Genomic DNA, 24,527 nt, shown 5'->3' with positions numbered 1-24,527 from the left:
TATTGGTCTGCATGAATAAATTACTGCATGGTAAAATGACGGGTGACACTTTTAAACGGATCAGCGCATTGATGTTAGAGCATGCACTGGTCAGCATTGACGGCAATCTATGTGAACATGGAGCGGATACGAAGATACTGAGGTTCCTAAGTTTGGGTTGTGTGTGTGTGTGTTTTCGAAGGAAAACGAGCAAGCTTTGTTACTTGGCATTTTAAACATATATTGTTAAAAAATGGAAGAAAGATGGTTTGAAAATGGTTAAAAATTCACGGAGAATAGTGAAAATATGCCCAAAAATATCAGTTTTGACGGGATGTCCGCGGCGTGGTTTCCGTGTTCAGTGAATTTAATAAGTTGACTATTTTACTTCAGCAAGAGAGTCGGAACAATTTAGGATCCTGCGTCAAAGCCGAATCAACCTGGTACACATGAATAAAAAAATCTAGGGCTAGATAAAACGTTTCTACATTGACTTTAATAGCAGAACGATTGAAGCGACCGTAGGTATCATATCGAACAGATCGGAAACAGTGGCGTTATCTCACGAGCGAAGCGTGATTTATTTCGATGTGTCACGTAAATTGCATGCAGCGTATTTGAAGGCGTTTTAAGGCCTCGTCTTGCGCAGGAGATACGAGCGGCGACCGGCGAGGACTGAAAAGAGGGCTGACACCAGCGTAATTTTTACTTACGCGTCGATCAAGCCCAGAGAGGCGAGTCTCAATGAAAGCGAATTCTTCATTTGAGTACGATAAGTTTATACAGATAAAACACCACGGGACAAACAGGAGGTAACAAAATAAAATGAAGGGGATCAGTTGCCTCGTGGAGCAACAAGGACGCCTATTTGTTTCTTATCATTTCACACACTGGAAAAACAACACATTGTATCTAGAGTCCAGACTCTTGAAAACAATGACAAGAAAAAACACCCTTGATTCAATCAGATTTAAGCTTAAATCAAAAGGAAATCCGCTCAAATTAAGAGGCTTGGTTCTTGATTTAAGCAAAAATCCGATTGAATCAAGAGTATTTTTTCTTGTCGATGTTTTAAAGAGTCTGGACTCTAGATCCAATGTGTTTTTTTTCCAGTGCATCACTCTTCGGACTGTTTAGGTTTGTATTCATATTTCCGTTTCAAATCAGCCCCAAATATATTCTGCCTGCCTTTAAATTGATTGAAGAAGTTCAACGACTAATTTAAATACAAGTGTTATTACGATATAATCATGAAATAAAAACATAAGACACGATTTAAAAAACATAACAATATCAATTATGAGAAAAAACAGTTAAAAAGCTATATTTAGTTAAATAAATGAACAAAAAAACTTGAAGCAATTTTAATGCTAAGCTCAGGAAGGTTTCCGCTCACATTCTTTTGCCTGCATTTGATTTAATAGAGCCTAATGCTTCTTTTCCATCGTCACACTGATATATTTTAGGGCTCATAAAATTTCATTCCTTGGAATTTATTTGAATCGATATATTATTGATCCAATAACTTTTGCAGTGGATTTCTGTTTAAATGGAATAGGTGCGAAAAAAAATTCGATACAAACATTTTTTTCTGGCAACAACTGATATAATCGCCTTCCGTTTAATTTATACTCTAGCGATAATCCATTACATCTTGGATCTTTGATCTACCGTGCTATATTCTGAAGCGTGAGGTTAAACGGGTCGCAACTTTTACGAATTCCTACCGTCTGCAGCCGGAGCCCTCCTTGTTTGCAAAACAGCGTGTCCAAGTCTACCGCGCCAACGAAGAACGGCATACGAGCATTCTGACGTTGCCGATACCGCCCGAAAAATATTTCTTTTTGACAAAAATTGTGAATACTTTTTCTTGGTATTTAGACATAAATCTAGATTTTGCATAAATTTGATACTGGGAAATAATCGGAGGAAGATACGAAAAATTCTGCATGGCTGTTAAACGAAGTTAAAACCTTGTAACTTTTAAAGAGAAAACTCTTTAAAATATCTGAGTTAAAAAACCCCTTTATTCTTTTGTGCATGAAAATGCAACCTTGCACTTTTACATGTTTTCCACCAATTTTTAAATACATGAGAGCCGCGTTTGCAACGCTTTCTGACGCTCTGCGACACATAGTGCAATGTTACCTACCCGACCAAAGCCCTCCACGGAGTGACACTCCATTCTTTTACCGGGCGTTGCCTTCGTCGATTTTACCACTTACTTATTTTAGTGAATTTCAACAAAAACATTAAATAATTATATAAGATTTCAGTCTTTTATGTCGCAATATTGAGTTTCTGCTCTTGCATTCAGCATTAATTTGAGGGATTTTTAGAATGTAACAAAAGTTCCATGCTAATTTTTCAAATACATTTTTTTGCCGTAAACTTCACACAAATTTTACTTAAAAACTCGTACATTTTGACAATTTTTCTATAGTTTATTAAAAGGCCGAATTTTAAACCCAACTCACACTATCAAACTTTTAATTCAACTCTTAAATGCAACTTGTGGAATGAAAATTTGGATAGTGTGATAACGACCCGAGAAATCGAAAATTTGATGAAAAATTGAACGAAACTGGAAGACGTCACATTCAACTTTCCATCCGATTGAAAATTGAACGAAAAGTAATTGAATCAAATTTTTTGCTTTCAACTTTCCATCCAACTTCTCGTTCAATTATGTCGGTTGAAAAGTTTGATAGTGTGAATTGGGCTTTATAGTCAATGATGCTACACGAGAAGTTATTTGAAAAATTATTATCTTATCAGAGGAAATTTCGCAACATCCGAAAGTTCATGCGGCGTTATTCGTAACACGGTAGATTTCCAGGTGGACCTTGACGTACTTAAGGACACGAGCACTTCACGGCTCATTTAGAAGTAGTGCGTTTTTCCTTTGAACAAATATGGATTCATACGGTACGGAGACCCCAGTTAATCTTCGATCACTGCACTGCCGTACCATAGAAGAACGCCGTTTGAGCTTCTCAACACTGCCAAATTTCCTTGAATAAAACAACGGTTTTCTGGAGAACGTGAGAATGATGTCTTCTCAGTTTTTCACAATATCTTAACCGCACTTTTTTAAATAAATATCCGTAAATTTAGAAGAAAAACACCAAAGGCAGATTCATCAACTTGGCAACACCGGATTTCCTCCATTTAAACCTATGTTGAATAATCTATTCTTCTCGGAGCACCTGGCCCCTCCAGGAATCGATACATTTCCATAGGTTTAACTGGGGGAAAATCAATGTTGCCAATTTGCTGGATCCGCCAACGAAAAACACTCATAAATTACCTTAAAAATAAATACTTAATCTGCACTGGAAAAAAAAACCACATTGGATCTAGAGTCCAGACTCTAAAAAACATCGACAAGAAAAAATACTCTTGATTCAATCAGATTTAAGCTTAAATCAAGAACCAAGCCTCTTAATTTGAGCGGATTTCCTTTTGATTTAAGCTAGATTCTGATTGAATCAAGAGTACTTTTTCTTGTCGATGTTTTTAAGAGTCTGGACTCTAGATCCAATGTGTTTTTTTCTAGTGTGGAAAAGTTTGGCAATATCCGAAAGTTCATACGACGTTCTTAGCGCAGGGAAGCACTCGACGATAAATGTGGCAAATCTGCGCCAGAAATACCCGGGCAAGGGCACGTTGGCACAGGTCTAGCAAGAAGCACGTAACTCTATAGAGAACCTTGCGATTATACGTGGTTTTTGCCTAATTAAGTGGAGCATTGAGGCATACGGTGTGCCGGGCATGCTGCATGTGTATGCCGGTGCAGCTTGCAGTTGCTATAGCTTGAGCTTCGGCCGTGAGCCGACTAGGACTTCAGGGATGGCCGATGGCATCGTTAAAAACGCACGTGAAGATTATTAATTGCGCTCGGCTTAAACAGACCCGGACTGCGTGAGGTTCGAACCTACTCTCAAAGACCGAGGTAGAGCACTAAACGGCCAGCGTTGCTGGTTTTAACCGTCCAATTTGAAATTCCGCGGGAAAACCCTCCTGGCTCATCCTTCACAAGATTGGTAGGAAGACGTTTTATTTTTATCCTTAAGCAGCAACTTTTCTAGAATTAATTACAAAACGTTTTTGGGCAGTTTTGGAAAACAACTTCCGGGCATTTTTTGTTCCAGAAAACCTTTTTCAAACTATACGATTTACTTTTTTAAATTTCATTGGTGTTTTAAAGAGGAAAAATGAAAAATTCAAACACTCTTTCGGAAAACCCATTTTTAAACGACAATTGTAAGATCTGAAAAAATCACTCGTTGTATCGGTAAGAAATTCGAAAATGAGTACATAAAACCTTTCAAAAATATGTATAAAATGTTTTTTTTAAAAAAAAAAAAAAAAAAAAAAAAAAAAAAAAAAAAAAGACTTTATAAACTTAGAGACTTCCTGGTGACTTCCAACGCTTTAAATATTTTGAAATTATTAAAACACGACTTCAAACATTTGACAAGGCGTAGATTATGTCACCCCAAGTCTGCTTGCTTCCAGGACTTTATGTCCACCTACCTTTCGTCCATTAAATAAATGTCCACCGCTATTTATGTCTACTAAACGTTAAGTCCAGTCTTTATTAAGTCCACATGATTTAATGTCCAACCATGAATATGTCCAAAATTGTCCAAATTGTGGACATGTTATGTCCACAATTTTTTCTACTCATTAAAATGACAGGAACCACCTCAAAAATAAATGCATACTACTACTACCTTCACTCTTGAAAACATTTCATTCATGAATCAAGTCATGAAAGAGAACAGACTCTAGGAGAGATAAAAACATATGTTCATGTGTACAGTGTGCGGATATGATAAGATGAAAACCAAAGCGGGAGCCTATGAAACGCTCCAATGCCAAATAAAACATTTTTCAGCAACAGATGCAGTCAAAATTGAAAGTCCTCTTTGACTAGTTATTTCGTGCGCCTTTAATCTTGTAGGATACTGTGCAACGCCTCTGACGCGAAATAGTTGCTGAAAGCTAAAAGGCAACCAGCGTGACACGCGCCTACAAACCTTACGGGATACTTCACGCGTTGCGCAATGCGTGAAGTATCCCGTTAGGTTTGTAGGCGTCAGTGCGCGTTCTGCGCTGCTAACACGCCGCTCCGCTCTATGTTAGGCTCTAATATTTAAACTCGCGGAGTCAGCGTTTTTCAACTCATGAATTTGAAATGTTTGCACTCTCTGCATTGATTATTCCCTTTTAAACTGATGAAAAAGAAATATGTACTGCTGGAAAATATAATGTGTTTTTAGTAAATATAATAGTGGTTCCGTTTCAAATTTAATGATTTCCAAAGCATTCAAATTTATTATTTTATGTTTTGGGCTTTTACTGTGCTGCTGTGTGGTGTAAGCGCAACTAAAAGCTCAAAATTGGACGTATTTGACTCAAGGAGGTCGATGTACAAATAAGTTAAAAACAAAAAATTGCGTGCTTCTTAATTTTTTTCCTCTTTTATTAATTTTTGTATAGTTTCTTTCATCGAACTACGGCTCATTGAGATTCATATCGATGCCATTGCTTGGAAAAGGTTTTACAAATTATTTACCACGTTTTAAAAATGTAAATGTTTTTAAAATGAAGTAATCAATTTCATTAAAAAAAAGAAAAAAAGAAAGGGAAAAAAAAAATGTGCATTTAAGGCATATTTTACATCGGAAATTTCAAGGATGAAATGAAACCAAGTATTTACCAAAGACAATTTGAAAAGATGAATCAAAAGAAGAAATTAACATTTCATTTAAAATATGAGTTACGATAACAACGACTCATTCTCTCTTAATTTCTCATTTCGATATTGTCAATATAATTTTACACACGGACTAAAATATAACGCTCGAATTTGATTTTAGTGGACTTTACATTTGTGGACTTGACTTAGTGGACGTTTAAGTAATGGACTTAACAATAGTGTGGGCTTTAGAACTGTGGACGTAAAAATTGTGGAGAAAAGTCTGTGGACGGAAAAAAGTGGACATAAAGTCCGTGTACCGTCTGCTTAAACGTTTCGAAGTCTTTTTTGCGATGTTCGCTTTTTCCCCGTTTGCAAGAGACGCCCCCGAAACTAAAACATTTTATTGTTTTCAGCGACAATTAAAAAACATATTTTAAACTTCACTGTGGTATTATTGTTCCACCGTGTCTTTTTCCACGTACATATAGTTTTCCGGGCGGTTTGACATCCGCGCGCCAGGTCTCACCTTAGGCCTCGGCGGAGCCGCCTATGCAAATCCACGTATCGTTTTCGTTCCATTTTTATGCCCTAATGGAAACAAATGAACTGAACTCGGGTGTTTTAAGGAGCCCCCCTGCTCCCCGCGTGCCCCCTCTTTCCAAGCCCCCACCCCTTCCGGCTCCGCGCGTCGCTCCTAGATTTTTATTATTGCGTCGATTGCCTCTTGGATGCACGGCCGAAAGGCTCATAAATCAGGCTCACAATAGAACAGAAATATCGTCGTTTTCCAGTTTTCCGAACGAAAGAACGTAACTCCACTCCTACGTTGTCAAATTTACATTCCTAATTTGTAAATTTACCCGGAGACCCTCGGGAATTTTTCTCGGAAAATGTCTCTAATTTTACTACGGATTGCGAACGAAATTAGGCAAAATTTTAAACAGGAGTTGCGCCAACATTTTGGGGTGAAAAAGTGATCATTGAAGTAAATTTTGCAACCTTGGAATTGAGTTACGTTTTTCTGTCAGGGAAACAAGAATATGTGTAGATCGAGCTTGCCTCTATTTGGACCCCACCTTGCTCGAACTTGAAAGCTCCAGATGAGATTTCTGAATTTTACCGGTGATTTCGTATTTTCAACGTCGTCTTAAGACGCATCCTGAATCTTTCTAAATGGATCGTTAATGCTCAAAATTACGGCTTAAATGACAGTTCTAAATATTACACTTTTTCACCGTTTGAATCGAGTTTCTGAAAACTTCGTCTTTGATCTGTTCTTTGTGCTATTAGTTTCGTGAACTATTTTATTATTACCTGCTTGATGAGCTATTTTCAATAAAAATGGAGAGGAAAATTTTGGAACTAACCGAGGATTCACGCTACTCCTTTTTTTAATGTAACTATGAAATCTCCATAGGTCCCCATAAAATCCCCATGGGGATCCATTGGGATCTCAAGGGCCTCTATGGCTTTTTGACGTAATCTTTAGAGAAATCCTTCTATCTCCAGTCTAAAGTAAGTCATGCGTGTTTTTGAAGTTTTTTCTTCCGTTTAAGTACAGTAGTTCCTAAGTATAGAATACGCCCAGAGATTCTTTTTAGCACGGGTAAGTCCTTTCTCAGAAAAGAAGAAAACGTAGCCCTCAAAATCCTAGTGACTAAGTTCAGACCCAACCTAAATTTTAAGTTATTTTGTGGCCCAGTACAAGTAAAATTGATGGTAATAATTGGACTGAGTTCATCAGAAAGGAACCAACCCACATTAAGTTGAAACTGAGAAAAAGAGGAAGTTTTACTCGTATTATTGCATAAGGTTCAATGTAAAAAATAAACTTTAACCCCCATTTTCACCAAAAACAAGTTTATTTTTAGACTTTCCGTTTTTAGCAGGAGAAAATATACGGCTAGTGAAACTGAAAAACATTCTTAACTCAATTTTTTCGAAAAAGTGGGTTGATTCCTTTCTGATAAACTCGGTCCAATTTTTGATACAATATTAAGACTGTAACTGGAATTTGAGGTTGCGCTAATGATCCGAAAAAGCTTCAAAAGAGATACTATTTGTTTTCCTCCGCGTTTCTCTTTCACATGAGCTATTTTTGAAGTTTTCATGTGTCTTTAACAGATGAATTTGAATGATGTCAGAAATGTGAATGCGGATAACGTAACGTACCTTGCGTGGAGAACGGCTATGCGTGCCGGGTTGCCTGCCAGCCAGGAGTCGATTTGCTTGCAGACGGTACAGAGTCTCTCTAATGACGGGGCCAGATCGGGGGGCCACCCCAACTCGGTGACCCTGTCGTGATGACTCCTAACACTCCTACGAGGTTCTGATAAATTGAAAACCTGAAACAAACATATGTTCCTTGAGGACCGCTCGATAAGTTAAAATGACAACATGTGGAAACACGCTGTTCGTCGGACACCTTTCACTTGCTAAAATGGAAATAAGACGCCACTGAGGGTATCCTTATCCTGTGGTCGTTTGAATAATGAGCCGTGCTTTAAGGTAAATACTCTTGAGGAGAGCGTGTCACTGGGTTCTTTTACGACCTTTAGGACTCGCTCAGAAAGTTACAACTTTACAAAATTTTGGAATTTTGAGAATCTTTGAAAATAGTATTATTTGGTGGCTGATAGAATACTAAAACTAATCAAAAACAATGATGTCATTTGTGTGATCTAACTTCCATTAGATCTCTGCCGCAAATACTTGTTGATGCCTTGTTTGAAAGTTATTTCCGAACTTCCCATTGTAAGAATTCTTCTCGATGTTAAGATTCTGAAGAGGAAACATGATACGTCTCTTTTCTAGTTCAAACCTTGCCCCGTGACCCGAAGAGAGAGAAAAGGGAGGGAATTCAAGGAAACATTTTATATTTTTTACTTTGTACTCGTATAATTGAATTTAGAGGTAGATATTAAATCCCATTAATGCATGATGATTCGGAGGCAAGTCAACTTTGATCTCCAGATGCGAGAAACGAGGGAGGATGATAAATCTCATGATTCTGATGAACGCCTTTCACGCCACGCGGACAATACGTGGCGCATCATAGTTATTCAATTATGAACCGCCGCCATCATCATACTAATAAATGCAGTTGTTATAAAACAATTAAGATTAGGCGGGAGGAGTGTGGGACGATGAATACGAACTGTTAGACGTTTCACGAGAATTAAAGGATCCTGGAAAGGATGTGGCATCCCATAGCCGCCAGGTTAGACAATTTAAATTAATTATTCAGAAACGGAACACGTAGAAAACTTGCACATTTCATGCAGCCAGGCTGCGATATCATTTTGCAAGTTCAAAAAAAAAAAATTTTGAGACACCTTCTTTAGATAAGACAAAAATAATTTTTTAGTTAGAAAACGCCGCTGACGGACAGAACCTAATTAGTGAGATAGGATGTTTTGATAACTAAGCGGCAACAGTGTGCGAGGACTTAAAAGGAAATCACCGGAACGTGAGAAGAACTAAATTAATAAAAAAGCAAGGAGAAAATTAATAGAAACATTCGAATGAAATCTAGGGGGCAGGACATACGAAATGATTAGGGAGAGATATACTGCCGTGCTAGGAAAAAACGTCATGTGGACACTCAAACGTTGCCGAATTTCCTCCGAAAAAATAAGTTTCCGAGAAAACTTGTGGATCATGAGAAAACTCTCGGTGAAATGACCTGTGCTTCTTGCAATATTGATGAGATCGAGTAGTGTCGTTACCATTTGGACGTAAATTAACTATTTTACACCCAAATTATGTTCACACCAAATGAGGGAAATTCAGAGTTCGTTTGGGGACAGAGCTTATAAGAACTTTTGGATTGGTCAGCAGTATTTACATCTTCATTGCACAGTCGATCTTAGCAGCATTGCAAGCCTTATGGGCACTCATCTCTTAGGTACCGATGATGTTCTTTTTTGTCGTCAAATGTTCCTGTTGAAATATTTGATTCGCACTGAAATCAAGCAAATCATCTAAAAATATTCATAATTATACATAGCTTTTCTTGAAAATTAATACATTGATGAATGTGTATGAGCCCGATCGCTCTGAAACAGGCACGTAGTCAGGATTTTGCTTTGAGGGGGGCTTGGCCGGCTGCAAGGGGTTTGCCCCCTTCAGAATAAGGGCCCCCCACGAAATTTTTTTGAAAAAGGCCCTCATCGCTGTTGCGGGGCATATTGGCATATTCTTTTTCAGACCAAGAATGTATGGATCGCATTTAGAAAAAGGACCCTCTGAGATTGCAGTGTTATCAAAATCGTGTCAATTCTTGTTTTCTTTTAAAAATACTTAATATTGTGTAAAATATTACAATTTAAACGGTTATTTTCCTTTGAAACTAACACTTTTTTGGTGGGAAGCAAAAACTATTTGCCATTCTAGGAGATTTTTTTAGATAATTATGAAAAAGCAACATTTTAAAAACACTATAATTGTGCTGGTTTCTTTTTGCTAGATGCGATCCATATTTCCGGAAAAATTTGACAACATTCGATGGTTCATACGTCGCAGTGGCGCGGCGTGCTGTGCGATATATCGATTGATCGGTCATTTAAACCTATAGAAAAGTATCGAAAAAAGGGTGTTCGCAGCGAACACCTTAACAATCGATTATTTACCACAGCTTCAAATGGGGGAAAATCGATAGATCGCAAAACACGCCACGCTACTGATACGTCGTTATTCCTCGACACGGGAGTTGAGACGTGGAATTGGACGAGGTTCCATAAAGATGGGGGTCTAAGCGTTTGTGAGTGAGAGTTGACGGGTCTTGATTTTACCATATAGTTGTCAGGATGTTTGCCCTGGAGCATGGTGGCGGCCTCTTGGTGGCCGGCGATGAAGGCCGAGTGGGGGAGGTCCCCGGGGAACCACAGGGCGATCATCCTCTCGGTCACGTACGTCAGGTCCATTCCGCTCATCGCGGATTGGTCCCGAGGGCGCCGCGCCGCTCTCCTCCCACCGCTGGTCATCCTCGTCTGAAACACAAATTCCAAAAATCATCAACCAAACTTCACACGAATCATCAACGAAACTCCAGACAAATATCATCCTCACCAACACCAGAAAACACATTTGAATCCCAAATGAATATCATGATTGCAATTTTTAGACCCGCACGAATGTGGTCTTCCAATGCTGCCGTGCTAAGGAAGAACTGCGCATGAGCATTCGAGAGTTGCCAAATTTTAGAATATTTTGCCTCGAAATTTCCAGGAACTTCAACTCAAACTACGAACGAAATTCTCTGAAAATTGGAAGAAAAATATTCATAAGTTTACCAGGGAATCCGTGTTTTATCGAAGAAAATTTGGCAACGCCTGAAGGCTCATACGGCGTTTTTCCTTAGCACGGCGGAAGGGGCCTCTTGATAAGGAGTAAATTAAAACACTACGCAGAGATTCGAGATGAAATTTCATTCTACTGGGAAAATTTTAGAAACAACTTTCATTTCGCTGAGAAAATTTGACAAAATTTCATGAAATGAAATTGGACAGAATTTGACTTTCATTTTATGAAGTTCATGAAATGTATCTCTGCCTGCTGCGCAACATGTGTATCCTTTAAAATGTTGGGAGTATTGTTTTATCTCAATTAGCTTATTAATTGTTCACTTGTACGTAAAGCTTTGAGGGGCAGTGGCCCAAGTCACGATAGGAAAAAGACAAAGAAGTGAACTGAAGGAACAACAAAGGAGAGACGAAGAACACAGCAGAGAGTCTGAGAATCAACTCCTAAATGACGTGTAAATTCCATTTGATCTATATTTGAAATACTTGTTAATGTCTCGTTCAGAAATTGATTCCCATTGCATTAATTGTTTTCTACGTGATATTTTGGGGAGGAAAAATTTGACGTTATTTCTTGTCCGGACCATGTCTAGTGGCCAATTGTATCGTCTGTAAAAAATTCAATCTCAAATTCCAATTTTACAGAATCAAAAAGCCAGTTTGAACTTCCTTTCCCCCATAAGGATCCATGTAATTCCGAAACTTCAAACACGTAATTCTAGAAATAGCAGAAACTGCACTTATGGGCCTTGTCCTCCAAGCTCCTCAATTGAGGTTTGAAAACTGTTACCAAGCGCAGCCTGCGGGATTGTCTCATTAAAGAATCTAATATCTGTAAAGGTCGAGAGAACGATGCATATTTTTCGCGCTGCATACATTGAAGAAAAAGGTGAACCCGGTTCATTACATTGAAGAAAAAGGTAAACTCGGTGCATTACATTGAAAAAAGTACTCAGAGCCAGGAACGTTAGCAGCACCTTATCGCTTGATACGGCACGGATCAATTTCACGAGGAATTAAAACGGGATTTTATAGCCAATCTTCGAAGATGAAGTTGAGAATAACAATGATCGCGCCTAAGGTGTCTTCGCATTACCGAGGGAATCGTCGGCGGAATATTTAAATGGAAAGAGTAATTCTCTTCGTTAGTTCGCAGACCACCATGCCGTCCTCTGTTATTGATACGGACATAAGGTCACTGATGGTGTCTAGCCCGCTTTCAAAGCGTATTTTCTCGTAGTTGATGCAGGAATTAGGGTCTAAAAGACTTAAGAAAACTATTGTAAATTATTTAGATTTGCATTTTAATGGTAGTTTTAAAATGACGAGAACTGTTTGTGCATCTCCTATCATGAATAGGCTGTCCCAAAACAACTGTCCTTTGATCTCGTTCTCGAGTGAGAACTATACACGATGTGGGCCTGCGGTTTTTGAGAAGCTCTAGAACAATTCAACAAGTTGAGCTTAGTTGGTCAAGAATTGTCGAATCTACAACAATTAATTTACCGAGGCATGTTGGAAGCTGTTGTTAAGATCTCGTTCAAGTGTTAATTTCCGAATTTTCTTCACGTAAATCGTCTTCTACGTGGGATTTTGAAAAGAAAAAGAGTAAAGATTCTCTGTAGTCAAGACTTTTTCTAGTGACCCATTGGTGTTTGTCGAATCTACAACAATTTGTTTACCGAGGCGTGTCGGGAGCTGTTCTTAAGATTTCGTTCAAGTGTTAATTTCCGAATTTTCTGTACGTAAATCGTTTTCTACGTGGGATTTTGAAAAGAAAATAAGTGAAGATTCTCTGTAGTCAAGACCTTGTGTTTAGGCCAAGGCCTATTAGTGTTTCTTTACTTTTCCCGCAAGTACATCAAGCAATTGTAGGTATCAAGATAAAGAAATATCATTACGATAAAAATTTAAACCATTAAATGATGAAGACACCCTGAAATAGGTAATCACAAAGCATCCGAGAGCTTCAAAATCGAAAAGTGCATCATTTTTCAATGCAAGATTGCGACTTGACTGCGGCATAAAAAGGCTCGAATGCCAAGTTATAATCTAAAACTCATACGAAGGCCCCGCATCTTGCAGGGTTGAAGGTCTGGGGTCAGCGACGATTCCATTAATCTGGATTTGCGTTCGAGGGAATCGACGTTTATACTGCCGTACTATGGAAGAGCGCCGTATGAGTCTTCAGAAGTTGCCAAGTTTCTTCCGGTAAAAACCGACTTTACAGGAAAAATTGTGAATATTTTTCCCCAAAATTTTCAGACAATTTCGTACGCAATTTAAACTAAAAATATCTGAAATTCCAAAGAAAAATGAGCATGAAATGTCGTCAAAATTACATGTTTTATCAAGGGAAATTCGGCAACTCTCGAATGTTCATGCGGCGTTCTTCCTTAGCACAGCAGCATAATACAGCGGCTAATTTCTAACTCTATCGTAAGCATCAGGTCCATTCTGCCTTGCGCAGGAGAAACGCCGTATGAACCTTCTGGCGTTGCCAAAATTCTTTTGATAAAACACGAATTTCCTGATAAACTTATGAATATTTTTCTTCCAGCTTTTCAGATAATTTGGCTTGCAATTGAACCTAGAGGTCCTCAAAATTTCAAAGAAAAATAATCATAACTTTCCTTTAAAACAAACATTGTATCAAAGGAAATTTGGCAACTCTGGAATGTTCAATCGGCGTTCTTCCTTAGCACGGCAGCATTCAAATTCGGTCTCAATCCCCTGCGAAAGTTGCGGGGATAGACAATGAGCGGAGAAGATCCCTGGGGGTTTTTCGTAATCTTTTCGAGTGAGCAGGTTCGCCGGGATTTGATTTCAAAGGTTAACACACCAATTAGGGTTATTACCCAGGGATAGCGCGGTAATCCCCGGCGTCCGACTCTGGGATCTGTCTATTCATCGGCTCCCCTCGGAGTTTGTCCCTAGGCGCTGGATCCGAGGTTGAGGAGCATGACTAGGTCGTTTCGATCAGGGTCGAGGGCTCCTTGAAAGCGTGACAAAGGACTCGCGAGTCGTGGCTTCATTTAACATGTTTATTTTAATATAACAAAATATTGTTGCCGTTTGCGATAACGAACACGTTCTGGGAACCGGCGCTGAGCGATTGTTGCCGGCTCACTCAGACTGTGCAGCCGTCCTGATATGAGGAAAAACGCAGAATGAACATTTGAGGGGTGCCAAATTTTTTTTTTTGTTAAATGTTTATTTTTGAGGGGGGTTATGAATATTTTCCAGAGACAATTTCAGATGACATGGATCTAATTAAAAAGAAAACTCTCTGAAAAATTGAACGTTTATCATTCGTACGTTTCCCTGAAAATTCGTACTTGATCTAAGGGGATTTGGCAACTGACGGACGTTCATACGGCGTTTTTCCTTAGCATGGCAGTATGAACATTTGAGAGATGCCTTTTCCCGGATAAAACATGTATTTTTTAGGGAAGTTGTGCATATTTGTCCTTGATATTTTAGATGAAATTGCGAACAAAATCGTCTACAAATTTGAGAAATTTTTCTTTGCAGTGAGTTCGTTTTTCATTGAGGGGAATATGGCAACGTTTGCCTCTGCAGGCACATACTATGTTCTTCCTTAGCCCGGCAGTATAATATACGTTCTCTCCTATTGAGAGAACGGTTACTGGAGCTTACTCTACTGTTTTACGGAGAAAAGCACTAACACCCAATTTTAGAAATCTCCCTTCAAAATTTTTTAAAATTAGTTTATAAACAGACTGGTTCAGCTAAAACATCACAATTTATCTTATTTTTATAAATGCAAAATCACTGGACAAACAGTGAGATTAAAAAATGGAGAAAAATAAATATTATTTGCTTGTATTACCGTGAAAATTTTACGAAAATCATGAGGTTATGCACATTTACTCTGTTTTAATACCAAAGTCTGTGCGAGCAATCTTGGAAACATATTTATAACTTAGAATTTTGTTTTAATTTTAAAAAAAAATTATCCTCGGGACTTAATTGCGCGTTGTATTTTTCTGACGATTCAGCGACTACTTTGTAGGTACTTCTGTTCTCAACCAAAAACGGACCTATCCAATACGATCCGGCCGGAGGTTAGGACAACACAAATAGGGTACAAATAAAAACAAGGGTACCGATGATTGAGATTGACGTAAAGTTGGTCATTGGTGAGGGTGAGCGGATATTTATTAGATAGAGCGGCGTGTACGGCCAGTCAGCTACACTGCCGTGCTGTGTAGCCGGAATAACGTCGTATGAACATTCGAAGGTTGCCAAATTCCTCGTGACAAAATATCTACTACGAAGCAAATTTATGAGTATCTTCACTTGAAATTTTCAGGTACTTTGGATTGAAGTACGGATAAAATCCGCTGAAAAATTAGAAGAAAAGTATTCACAAATTTCCCTGAAAATTCGAATTTTGTGAAAGGAAATTTGGCTACACATGAGGGTTCATGGGGTGTTTTTCCTCAGCATGACAGCTACACAGGCGAGTTGACAAGGGCGTTAAGTGGGGCCACCAGATGCTTTCGCTGAGTCTTTGTTCCTCCCCGATCAGGTATGGGCGCCCCCGCAGACGCTGCAGCTTGGCGGTGATTGATTTTAAAGAAAGCACCGAAAACATTTACTTCTGACCGCGATGTTGCCATCCAGTGCACATTTTACACATTTCAACGAACACTTGGGCACAAAAAGACTCAAATAGGACGCGCGTGAAGCAAGATGAAACCAAGTCGCATTAGCCATTGCCAAATTTTATCCAACCCTTAATTTTTTTATTCAAAAACCGATTGCACGGATTCTTTTCTGAAATTGTCAAAAGGAAAGAAAAAGTTCTTCTGTAAACAAAAATTAGTCGATGAATTTTGGCAATGGGTGATATGACTTGGTTCCTTTCTGCTAAATGTGATCCAAATATATCAAAACTAGTTGCAGGTTATGACGGTTTGAAGTTTGCAGTAGAAAAAAAATTCAGCTGTTTCAACGAGGTTGTTGAGATTTTGGTCGATCATGCTTGGGGCTCAAAATCGTTGGCTTGTCATGCACAATTAAACCCCATACTAGCAAAAAAATTAATAAAACCGCTTTAAATTACTCTATGCGATACAAGAGAATGTTTTTCATCAACATTTGACTTCTGATTATTTTACTGAACCTACCAAAAATGAATCTCCTAAAACTGCCCTAAGGTTCCTTTCCTAAGGTCCTCGTGGACTTAAGTCATCACTCAAAGCCATGCTATTATCTGTTTTTGGCTACTCTAGAAAAGCCAGATCTTAAACCAATGAGTTTTGTTTTCCTTTTACAAATTGGGCAACACCACACTCCGACGGTCAACGCGCGCTGGCGGACGGACAGCATCCAATGCAGCCCTGGACATGCAGTCCAGTCGCAGTCGCTCCCCTCGTCATCGCAGACCCTTGGACTTGAGTCCCGAATCCCGAAACGCCGAGCCGCCAACCCGCTATGATTGAGCGTATTTTAATGACGAGAATTCCGTTTCGTTTTTTTCCGGCCGCCGTAATCCACCGCCCGCACTTGAGTCTCAACAGCTCTGTTGGCCATTCGAATTGATTCACTTGTCAGTGCCGCGTTTATACAACGCTGAGAGCTTCCAGAGCACGTTCACGGCTTTTGATTAACGAGTCATCGGCTGACCTCCACCGCCGACTTAAACGCTTAACTCTATTTTCTCGTGAGCCCTGGAGACCATAGAGTTATACGGACGACGCAGTTCATTACGGAATAAGTCACGTGCTTACGTCGGAGGCGCGATGACAGCTCACCCACGCGCCACGAGAGCGAACTATAATTTACGGTCCTTCGATTTTCCTTGATGATTGAAAGATTCATCGGAGGAAAACACATCGATTGAGAGCGGAGTAATTTGATTTTTTTTTTTTTCAAGTGTCTTGATTCGATGCGAATAGGGTTATGAAACAGACGTGCAGAAAAGGGCGAACAAATATGCTTGGATGTTTGTTTTGGCCGCACTGTTAGAAAAATGTGATTCGATGGGCGCCATATTTGGTGTCGGAAAGACATGAGATGTATCCCATCGATTAGTTCAACATTTGCAGCTACTTGTCGTTTTTATCGAGTTTCGAGATCACATTTCTGATCAACGGACTAAAGAACTTACTTGGAAAATTCGACAAACAAATTGAGCGTAATAAAGGCAGGATTTTTTAAGAAGAGAAATATCACATTTGATACCGGTATCGAATCTGCACTCGCAAGTTCGTTTTTTTAAAATAAATGTTTACTTTCAAAAATCAAGACCTTCCTATGGAAAATGTGTAGATTTTCCTTTGCTCAACTGCTTGGGCACTCGACTGAGTATTAGCCTCCAACATATACAACTATGCGCAGGGTGGATATAAATCTTACCTTACATGCTTGCGCGGACAAAATATTGAACATTTTATATATCTTTCTCTCATTGATATACTGTTTTACATTGGAACTCGTGCCCAGCTGCTAAATTACCTGGTTCGGATAGAGAGGAAGAGAGGGCGAGTAAAAAGATCCTGGCTGCGGCCAAGTCATTCGGTTATTAAAGTAACCACCGCAGCCTCCCCGCTGCGGTGCCCGTACAAATACTGTGCTTAAATAGATATAGAAAAAAGAAAGAAGTAAAAAAAAGGCTCTTCACGACAAACGACGCAGCAATAGGACGGAAGTCAAAACACGTTGTAGGATATGAGCTCTGGATAGAATAATAAAAAGGAAGGTAATCTGGAACCGGAAACTGGGTAGCATCCTGAAACGTTAGAGGTGCCTTTTGTACCCAAACGCGAGCTTCAAACTTTTCGTCCTGCCTCGGCGCCGCGGCGCACAGTGCACTGGAAAAAAAAACACAGTGGATCTAGAGTCCAGACTCTTATAAACATTGACAAGAAAAAATACTCTTGATTCAATACTCTTGATCGATTGATCGGCCGTTTAAACCTATGGAAAAGTATCGATAAACAGCACTGGAAAAAAAAAAAAAAAACACATTGGATCTAGAGTCCAGACTCTTATAAACATCGACAAGAAAAAATACTCTTGATTCAATCAGATTTAAGCTTAAATCAAGAACCAAGCCTCTTGATTTGAGCGGATTTCCTTTTGGTTTAAGCTTAAATCTGATTGAATCAAGAGTCCGTTTTCTTGTCGATGTTTTTAAGAGTCTGGACTCTAGATCCACTGTGTTTTTTTTCCAATGTGGCGCGAATCAACAAGAAACGTCACACTTCATGTAAAAACTTGAAAACTTATCTCTTCTTTAATTTTAAACTATGCCGTTTAAAAGTCGTCTTAGTGGTTTTCTTGTTGAATTTCTATACTGAACACACCTTAAAATTTAAAATGTGACGAACTACACATTAAAATTTGCAGTTTAAGTCAACAATTCCATGTTTAACCTCTCCCAATGGATCGTCCTATTGTGCGACGGTTCAATGCAAAGCACACGTTTTATTCGGTCTCAAACGTTATCTTGCTATGTTATTTTTCTATGTGAATTGCCTCTACGGTCATTTCATTTCCTGATTTCTTATCTATTACATGATGTCACTGATTAAATTTTATAGTGGATTATTTTTTTTCCGTGCTTACCAGGAGTTCAATTCAAAATCATTCATTTTTTTCCAAAATACGGCACGATGCGATTCTACGTGCCCTCTCACACGGCTGAAAAAGATAGAACAAAAGCCTAACAACAGGATGCAACTATTCGAACTCTGGAGTAATAATGTGGTATCATCTGAAAATGAAGGCGAATCAAATTGGTTGACGGCTGCGACTGCCTTTTCTCCCTTGAAAGTGGGATGAATAAAACGAGAGGATACGACTATTTTAACTCCGGAGTCGCTATGTGGTATCTTCCAAAAATGAAGGCGAATCTGATTGGTTGACAATTAGTTTAGTTTCGTTTGGATTCGAATTCTAACATTGGAAATGATTTGAGATTGCTCCAAGTGTGAAATTCTGTTTAATTCGGTCTAGATGTTTATGCTCTTTGAGCCAATGGGTTGCCAGAAGGGGTGGGGAAGGGAGTAGATTATCACTTTTGGAAATGAAACTAATGATTTGATGCTAAATAAACACACCGGGAAAAAAAAAAGTAAAATGAATGGAAAAAACCTTCAACGATTGGAAAAGTAACTATTCTCTAAAATTTCGAGACAAGCCTTGCAGTGTTTTCATTTCATATGAAATCTGATTCTCCAAAATCCGCCCTTAAAATTTTATGTAAAGCTACAGCAACTTCCGTTTTTTGACACCTCCTGGGACCCAAGACAAGCGTGCATTCTGAAAACTTTACACACCATTTATCAACGTTAACGACTGAAGTCAAATCGATTGGACGCCCTTGTTTCACTAAAATTGGAGCGAAAAAGAGACTTGACTGACCAATTCCCTTATTTACCTCAGGGAATGAGACGTGCATACAACCCAATTACGGAAAGATTTATTGTCCAATTTGCGCATGCAGAGAATGCGACGTTTTGCATGGCTCAAATATCTCAGATAAGATCTTTTTCCCGACTTGGAGAGTTCAGCTGTAATTCACAATCGATATTATATGCAATGCAGAACTTTAAAGCTGGCCAATGTTTGTCGCATGATACTGCGCCCTGTTGCCGTAACGACGTAAGGTGATGCGGGAATGGAAACGAATCGGAATACTTCGATATATATATAAAGTCGCTTTATAACGCACTCTGGCGTTCTACGACACCCAAGCGCCACATATGCCTGTCTTCCCAGAGGTTATCGGGCAACTGACACCGCAACATCTCTTTGTCAACGCCCTGCCGCCAACCCTTTACGGGACGTCCCCGTCGCCTCTTCCCAGGTGGTACCCAATCCAAAACTTGTTTGGGCAACCTCTCCTCCGACATTCTTTGCACATGTCCATACCAGCATAACTGCCTGGACATGACGTCGTGCACGATATCTTTCTCAACCTTCATCACCTGGCGAATTCTCTCATTACGGACACGGTCCCGTCTCGAAATGCCGGCAGATCGCCGCCAAAAATCCATTTCAGTTGCCCTCAACATTTCTTGCGTTCTTTTCGTCAAAGGCCACACTTCACTACCATAGAGCACGATACTTTTAACGATGGCGTCATATATCCGGTGCTTGTTTGCCTTTGAGATGCTCTGATCCCAGAGCACCCCGTTCAGCATCGCGATGGCTCTCCTGCCCTGGATGATCCTGTCCTTAATTGCTCTATCCATCCTTCCATCCTGATCGAGCCAAACACCGAGATACTTATACTCGTCACACTCTTCGATGTGCCGTCCATCCTCAAGCTCTATGCTTTGCCGTTGATGCGCTGCTCCCACGACCAGCTTCTCTGTCTTGGACACACTAACGTCCATGCCCCATTTCCGATATTCTTCGACCAACTTCCGCGTCATGTAATCTGCATCTTCCTCATCTTGAGCTACAACGATCTGGTCATCGGCAAAGCATAGAGTATAAAGGGTCTGCCCATCAAGGAGTGGAACGCCCATTCCTGCAACCTTCTTTTTCCATTCCTCTAAAACGTGCTCTAGGTATACCTTAAATAGTGTTGGTGACAAACAACAGCCTTGTTTTAGCCCTTTTGTGACGAAAAAACCTCCGGACAACTCTCCACGACATTTAATTTTTGCTATCGTCCCGTTATAAAATGATTTAATTGCCCCCACAAGTCCTTTGCTAAAACCCCTTTTTTCCAAGGCTTCCCAAAGCTTCACTAACGGCACGCTGTCATAAGCTTTCTGAAGATCCACAAACACCAAGTGCAGCTCCTGGCTGACCGCCCTTTTCTTCTCGATGACCTGGGTAATGGTGAACAAATGGTCGACGGTAGACCTACCGGCTCTAAAACCAGCCTGTTCTTCGGCTTCCTGGCCGCTCCAAACCTCTTCGACCTTTGCCTTGAGAATTTTACCGTAGACCTTGCTCAAGGTTCCTGTGACCGATATACCTCTGTAGTTGTCGCAATCTTGCTTACTACCTTTCTTATGACTGGGAGTAATCCAAGATTCCTTCCAATCCTTTGGTATTTCGGAACCATGCAAACAGTCTTGCATAAGTTTCCTCAGATGTTCAAATAGTTTACCGGTACCACATTTGGACGGAGTTAAACAGAAAGGAACCAAGCCACATCGGGATCGAACCGAGAAAAAGAGGTTTGAAGTTAAGCTCCTGCATAAGACTCAATGTAAAAGATAAACTTCAAGTTCAATTTCTGCAAAATTTGCTCCAACAAAAACTTTGAATTTTCGGCGATAGATAGTAGAGCAGTGGTTGAGTTCAAAACCACACATAACTCAATTTTTTCCAAAATGTGGGTTGGTTCCTTTCTGCTTAACTCAGTCCATTTTATCAACTCCGCCGGTATACCCCCAGGTCCAGGAGCTCTGCGAGTTTTCAACTCCCTCACAGCCTTCACTACATCTTGGAGCTGGATCTCCACGTTGGAATCTTCTTTAGTGCTTATGACTCCGCCTTGAAACTCGGGTCGCCTCTCCGTTAATAAATCTTTAAAATAGTCCTCCATCTTGTCAATTGGTATCGGAGATATGATGTCGCGCATTTTATTCCGTCGCAACCCTTTGATCACTTTCCAGCCTTCCGTACTTTTCCGGCCTCCAAGGTAGGTATTTATCTTCATGCAGCTTTCTTCCCAAGCCTCATTTTTCTTCCGAGTGATTACCCGACGGACTCTTGCTTGAGCCTGTCTGTACATGATTTTATCATCCAACTTTTGGGAAGAGAGAAACTGATGATACCTATTCCTTTTCAAATTTATTTCCTCCTCTACCTCCGCATCCCACCAGTACGGTTTTCTGTTATCATTTTTTTGATCAGAAACCCCCAGGGCCTCCGCTGCCGCCGAGTGAACGCAATTCTTAATGAATTCATACCGCTCTTCCGTACTGCCATCGCATGCATCTCCTAACTTTTCATCCAGGCGCTTTGCGTACAGAGCCTTGACACTCGGGTGCTTTAGGCTATCGATGTTGTACTGAACTTGATGTACGCGTTGTCGCTCCGGTTGTTGATTGTCGCCTTGATCGTTCTGCGACACACGAGCGGGAAAGGCTACATCCGCTCTGAGGAAATAGTGGTCACTACCGCAGGAGAGTCCTCTACATACCCTCACCTGCTGGATCTTCAGGTTTGTTACCTGTTTAACGAGCACGTAGTCAATGATGGATCTTAAGCCGCGGGTAGGTTGGACCCAAGTATATTTGTGAATATCCTTGTGTTGGTAGAACCCGTTCAATACTTTTAATTCCCTCTGCTCGCAAACGTCGATAATGCGGCTTCCGTTGTCGTTCACTGTAACTTCACCGAACGGGCCAACGATTTTACTGTTAACCCGGATCCCGTTCTTCCATTTAGATCTCCCAACACAAGGACTTCTCTCCCAGGTCCTACCTTCACTACCTCCTCGTCCAGTTCTTCGAAAAACTGATCCTTAAGTGCGATGGTAGCATCATCATTGACCCCGTATACCCCCAAAACAGTGACTCTGTGACCGTGCATAGTTAGGTTCATCTTAATCATGCGAGCGTTGATGGCTTCCCAGTTCTTAATATTTATACTTCGATGCCGTGCTAAAGAGAAATGCCGTAAAAGCATTTGAATGTTGTCATATGTTTTTCGACACAATGTTAGTTTCTGAAGAAAGTTATTGATGCTTTCCTGGAATGGTAAAATTTGGCTCCGCCCTTTAAACATGCCTTAAATTTTCGATCAAGCTAATAAATAGAATCGGTCAGGCCTCGAACAGAACTGGACTCTATAAGAATCGACTATTAATGAAAAAATTAAATGAGAATAAGAAAAGGTTATCAACTTAAAAGAATCGCGATTTCTTTTTCTGTGAAGTTATAGAGAGTTTTCATTACGGAGTGACTAAAATTCTCTGAATAATTCAAACATGAGAGTAATTCATATCTTCTCCAGAGAATTCTTATGCTATCGGAAAAAATTGGCAACATCTAGATGTTAATACTGCAGTTTTCCGTCGAACGACACAGTCAAAATCAACGGTGATTATAGCTCACGATGTGTCAACATACTTTACCACCTAACTGCAAGTAACTGCAAAATATAAACCAATTAACGGCTGCGGTTGTCTTTGGTCCATTAGAAGTGGAATGAGTCAAAATAGGGGATGCGACTATTCGAGCTCCGGAGTCGTGACGTGGTATCATCCGAAAATGAAGGCGAATCGTATTGGTTAAAGGCTGCGACTCTCTTTACTCTCTTGGGATGAATGAAAGAAAGGGATGCGACTATTCGAACTCCGAAGTCGTTGTGTGGTATCGACTAAAAATGAAGGCGAATCTAACTGGTTGTAAGTTATTTCAGTTTAGTTTGGATGTTTAAATTAATGATGAAAATCATTTGAATTTTGTCCAAAAGTAAATTAGCCATTGGAAACCAATTACTGTAAAATTTGAAATCAACTGATTGAATTAAGCATCTGATTCATTTTCTACTACTTATTGGTTGCATTAATGATTGAATCAGTGAGAACAAAAACACACCACTCGATAACTCGAAAACGCCCAATTTTCATTAAAGACAGTCAATTTTCAAAGGTCATCATAGTTACCGCATCTGTTCCAGCTTGGACCTTTAAAGTGTCCTTAAGTACTTGTCTTTCGGCACCAAAAATATTTTTCTCAGACTAAGTTCTCACCTACTGTGCAGTTTTTGTGTGTCTTGATTATTTTCATTTTTTTTGAGTTGAAGTGTTTTTCTTCTCACTAATTCAATTTTACGTAAGAGATGTTCGGAAACAAGGATGTATTTTCCTCCCAATATTACACTTAACACATTTTAATTTGCACTGGAAAAAAAACACATTGGATCTAGAGTCCAGACTCTTGCAAACATCGACAAGAAAAAATACTCTTGATTCAATCAGATTTTTGCTTGGATCAAAAGGAAATCCGCTCAAATTAAGAGGCTTGGTTCTTGATTTGGATTACATTTTGCAATAAGGAACCACTATTTCTGCCCCATTTTAGAAACAACATACATGCCATTGGTTTCCCTAAGCAGATATGTGCTTTTATTGGAGAGCCCAAGATAGTGGTTCCTTTTTGCAAAATGTAATCCATTTAAGCTTAAATCTGATTGAATCAAGAGTATTTTTTCTTGTCGATGTTTTTAAGAGTCTGGAATCTAAATCCAAAGTGTTTTTTTTTCTAGTGTGTCATTATCTAAATCCCAAGTTTCGAAAAACAGAGCAAATCGGCAACAGTGGGGTAATGAACTTCAACTGCTGCAAGTCTATCCAAGGCATGCGCATGCGCCGGACGACGGGTGGTCTCCCCATTTTCCCTTTATTTTCTCCTGGACGCCACCGCCACCGTAGACCGATTCATCAATTGCATCCGTAGTGAACATCAACAAAACAAACTTAAATATTATTTCGAGAGGTGGGCTTAGCAGCGAGGGCGGTCCTAGCTAAGCTCCCCGACAGACCCTCGAGTAAAATCCGTATTTACGCTCGCGGGCAGCATGATAGT

At 39.7% G+C, this 24,527-nt stretch overlaps 1 protein-coding gene across 10 annotated transcripts in view; it reads right to left on the bottom strand.

Annotated features, from left to right (window-relative positions):
• Positions 1–24,527, bottom strand: part of by (focal adhesion protein tensin) — a 553,251-nt gene that overhangs the window by 103,494 nt on the left and 425,230 nt on the right. For all 10 annotated transcript variants that reach the window (XM_072303044.1, XM_072303043.1, XM_072303048.1 and 7 more), the window contains 2 exons: positions 10,483–10,680; positions 7,862–8,034 (listed from right to left, as the gene is read on the bottom strand). In XM_072303044.1, the coding sequence (XP_072159145.1) occupies positions 7,862–8,034; positions 10,483–10,680 (371 nt within the window). The remainder of the gene's footprint in view (positions 1–7,861; positions 8,035–10,482; positions 10,681–24,527) is intronic.

Source organism: Bemisia tabaci, chromosome 7, assembly GCF_918797505.1.
Source record: "Bemisia tabaci chromosome 7, PGI_BMITA_v3".
In the NCBI taxonomy this organism is placed as follows: domain Eukaryota; kingdom Metazoa; phylum Arthropoda; class Insecta; order Hemiptera; family Aleyrodidae; genus Bemisia; species Bemisia tabaci.
Note: the sequence above shows the minus strand (reverse complement) of the source record. Positions and strands in the feature narration are given on the sequence as shown.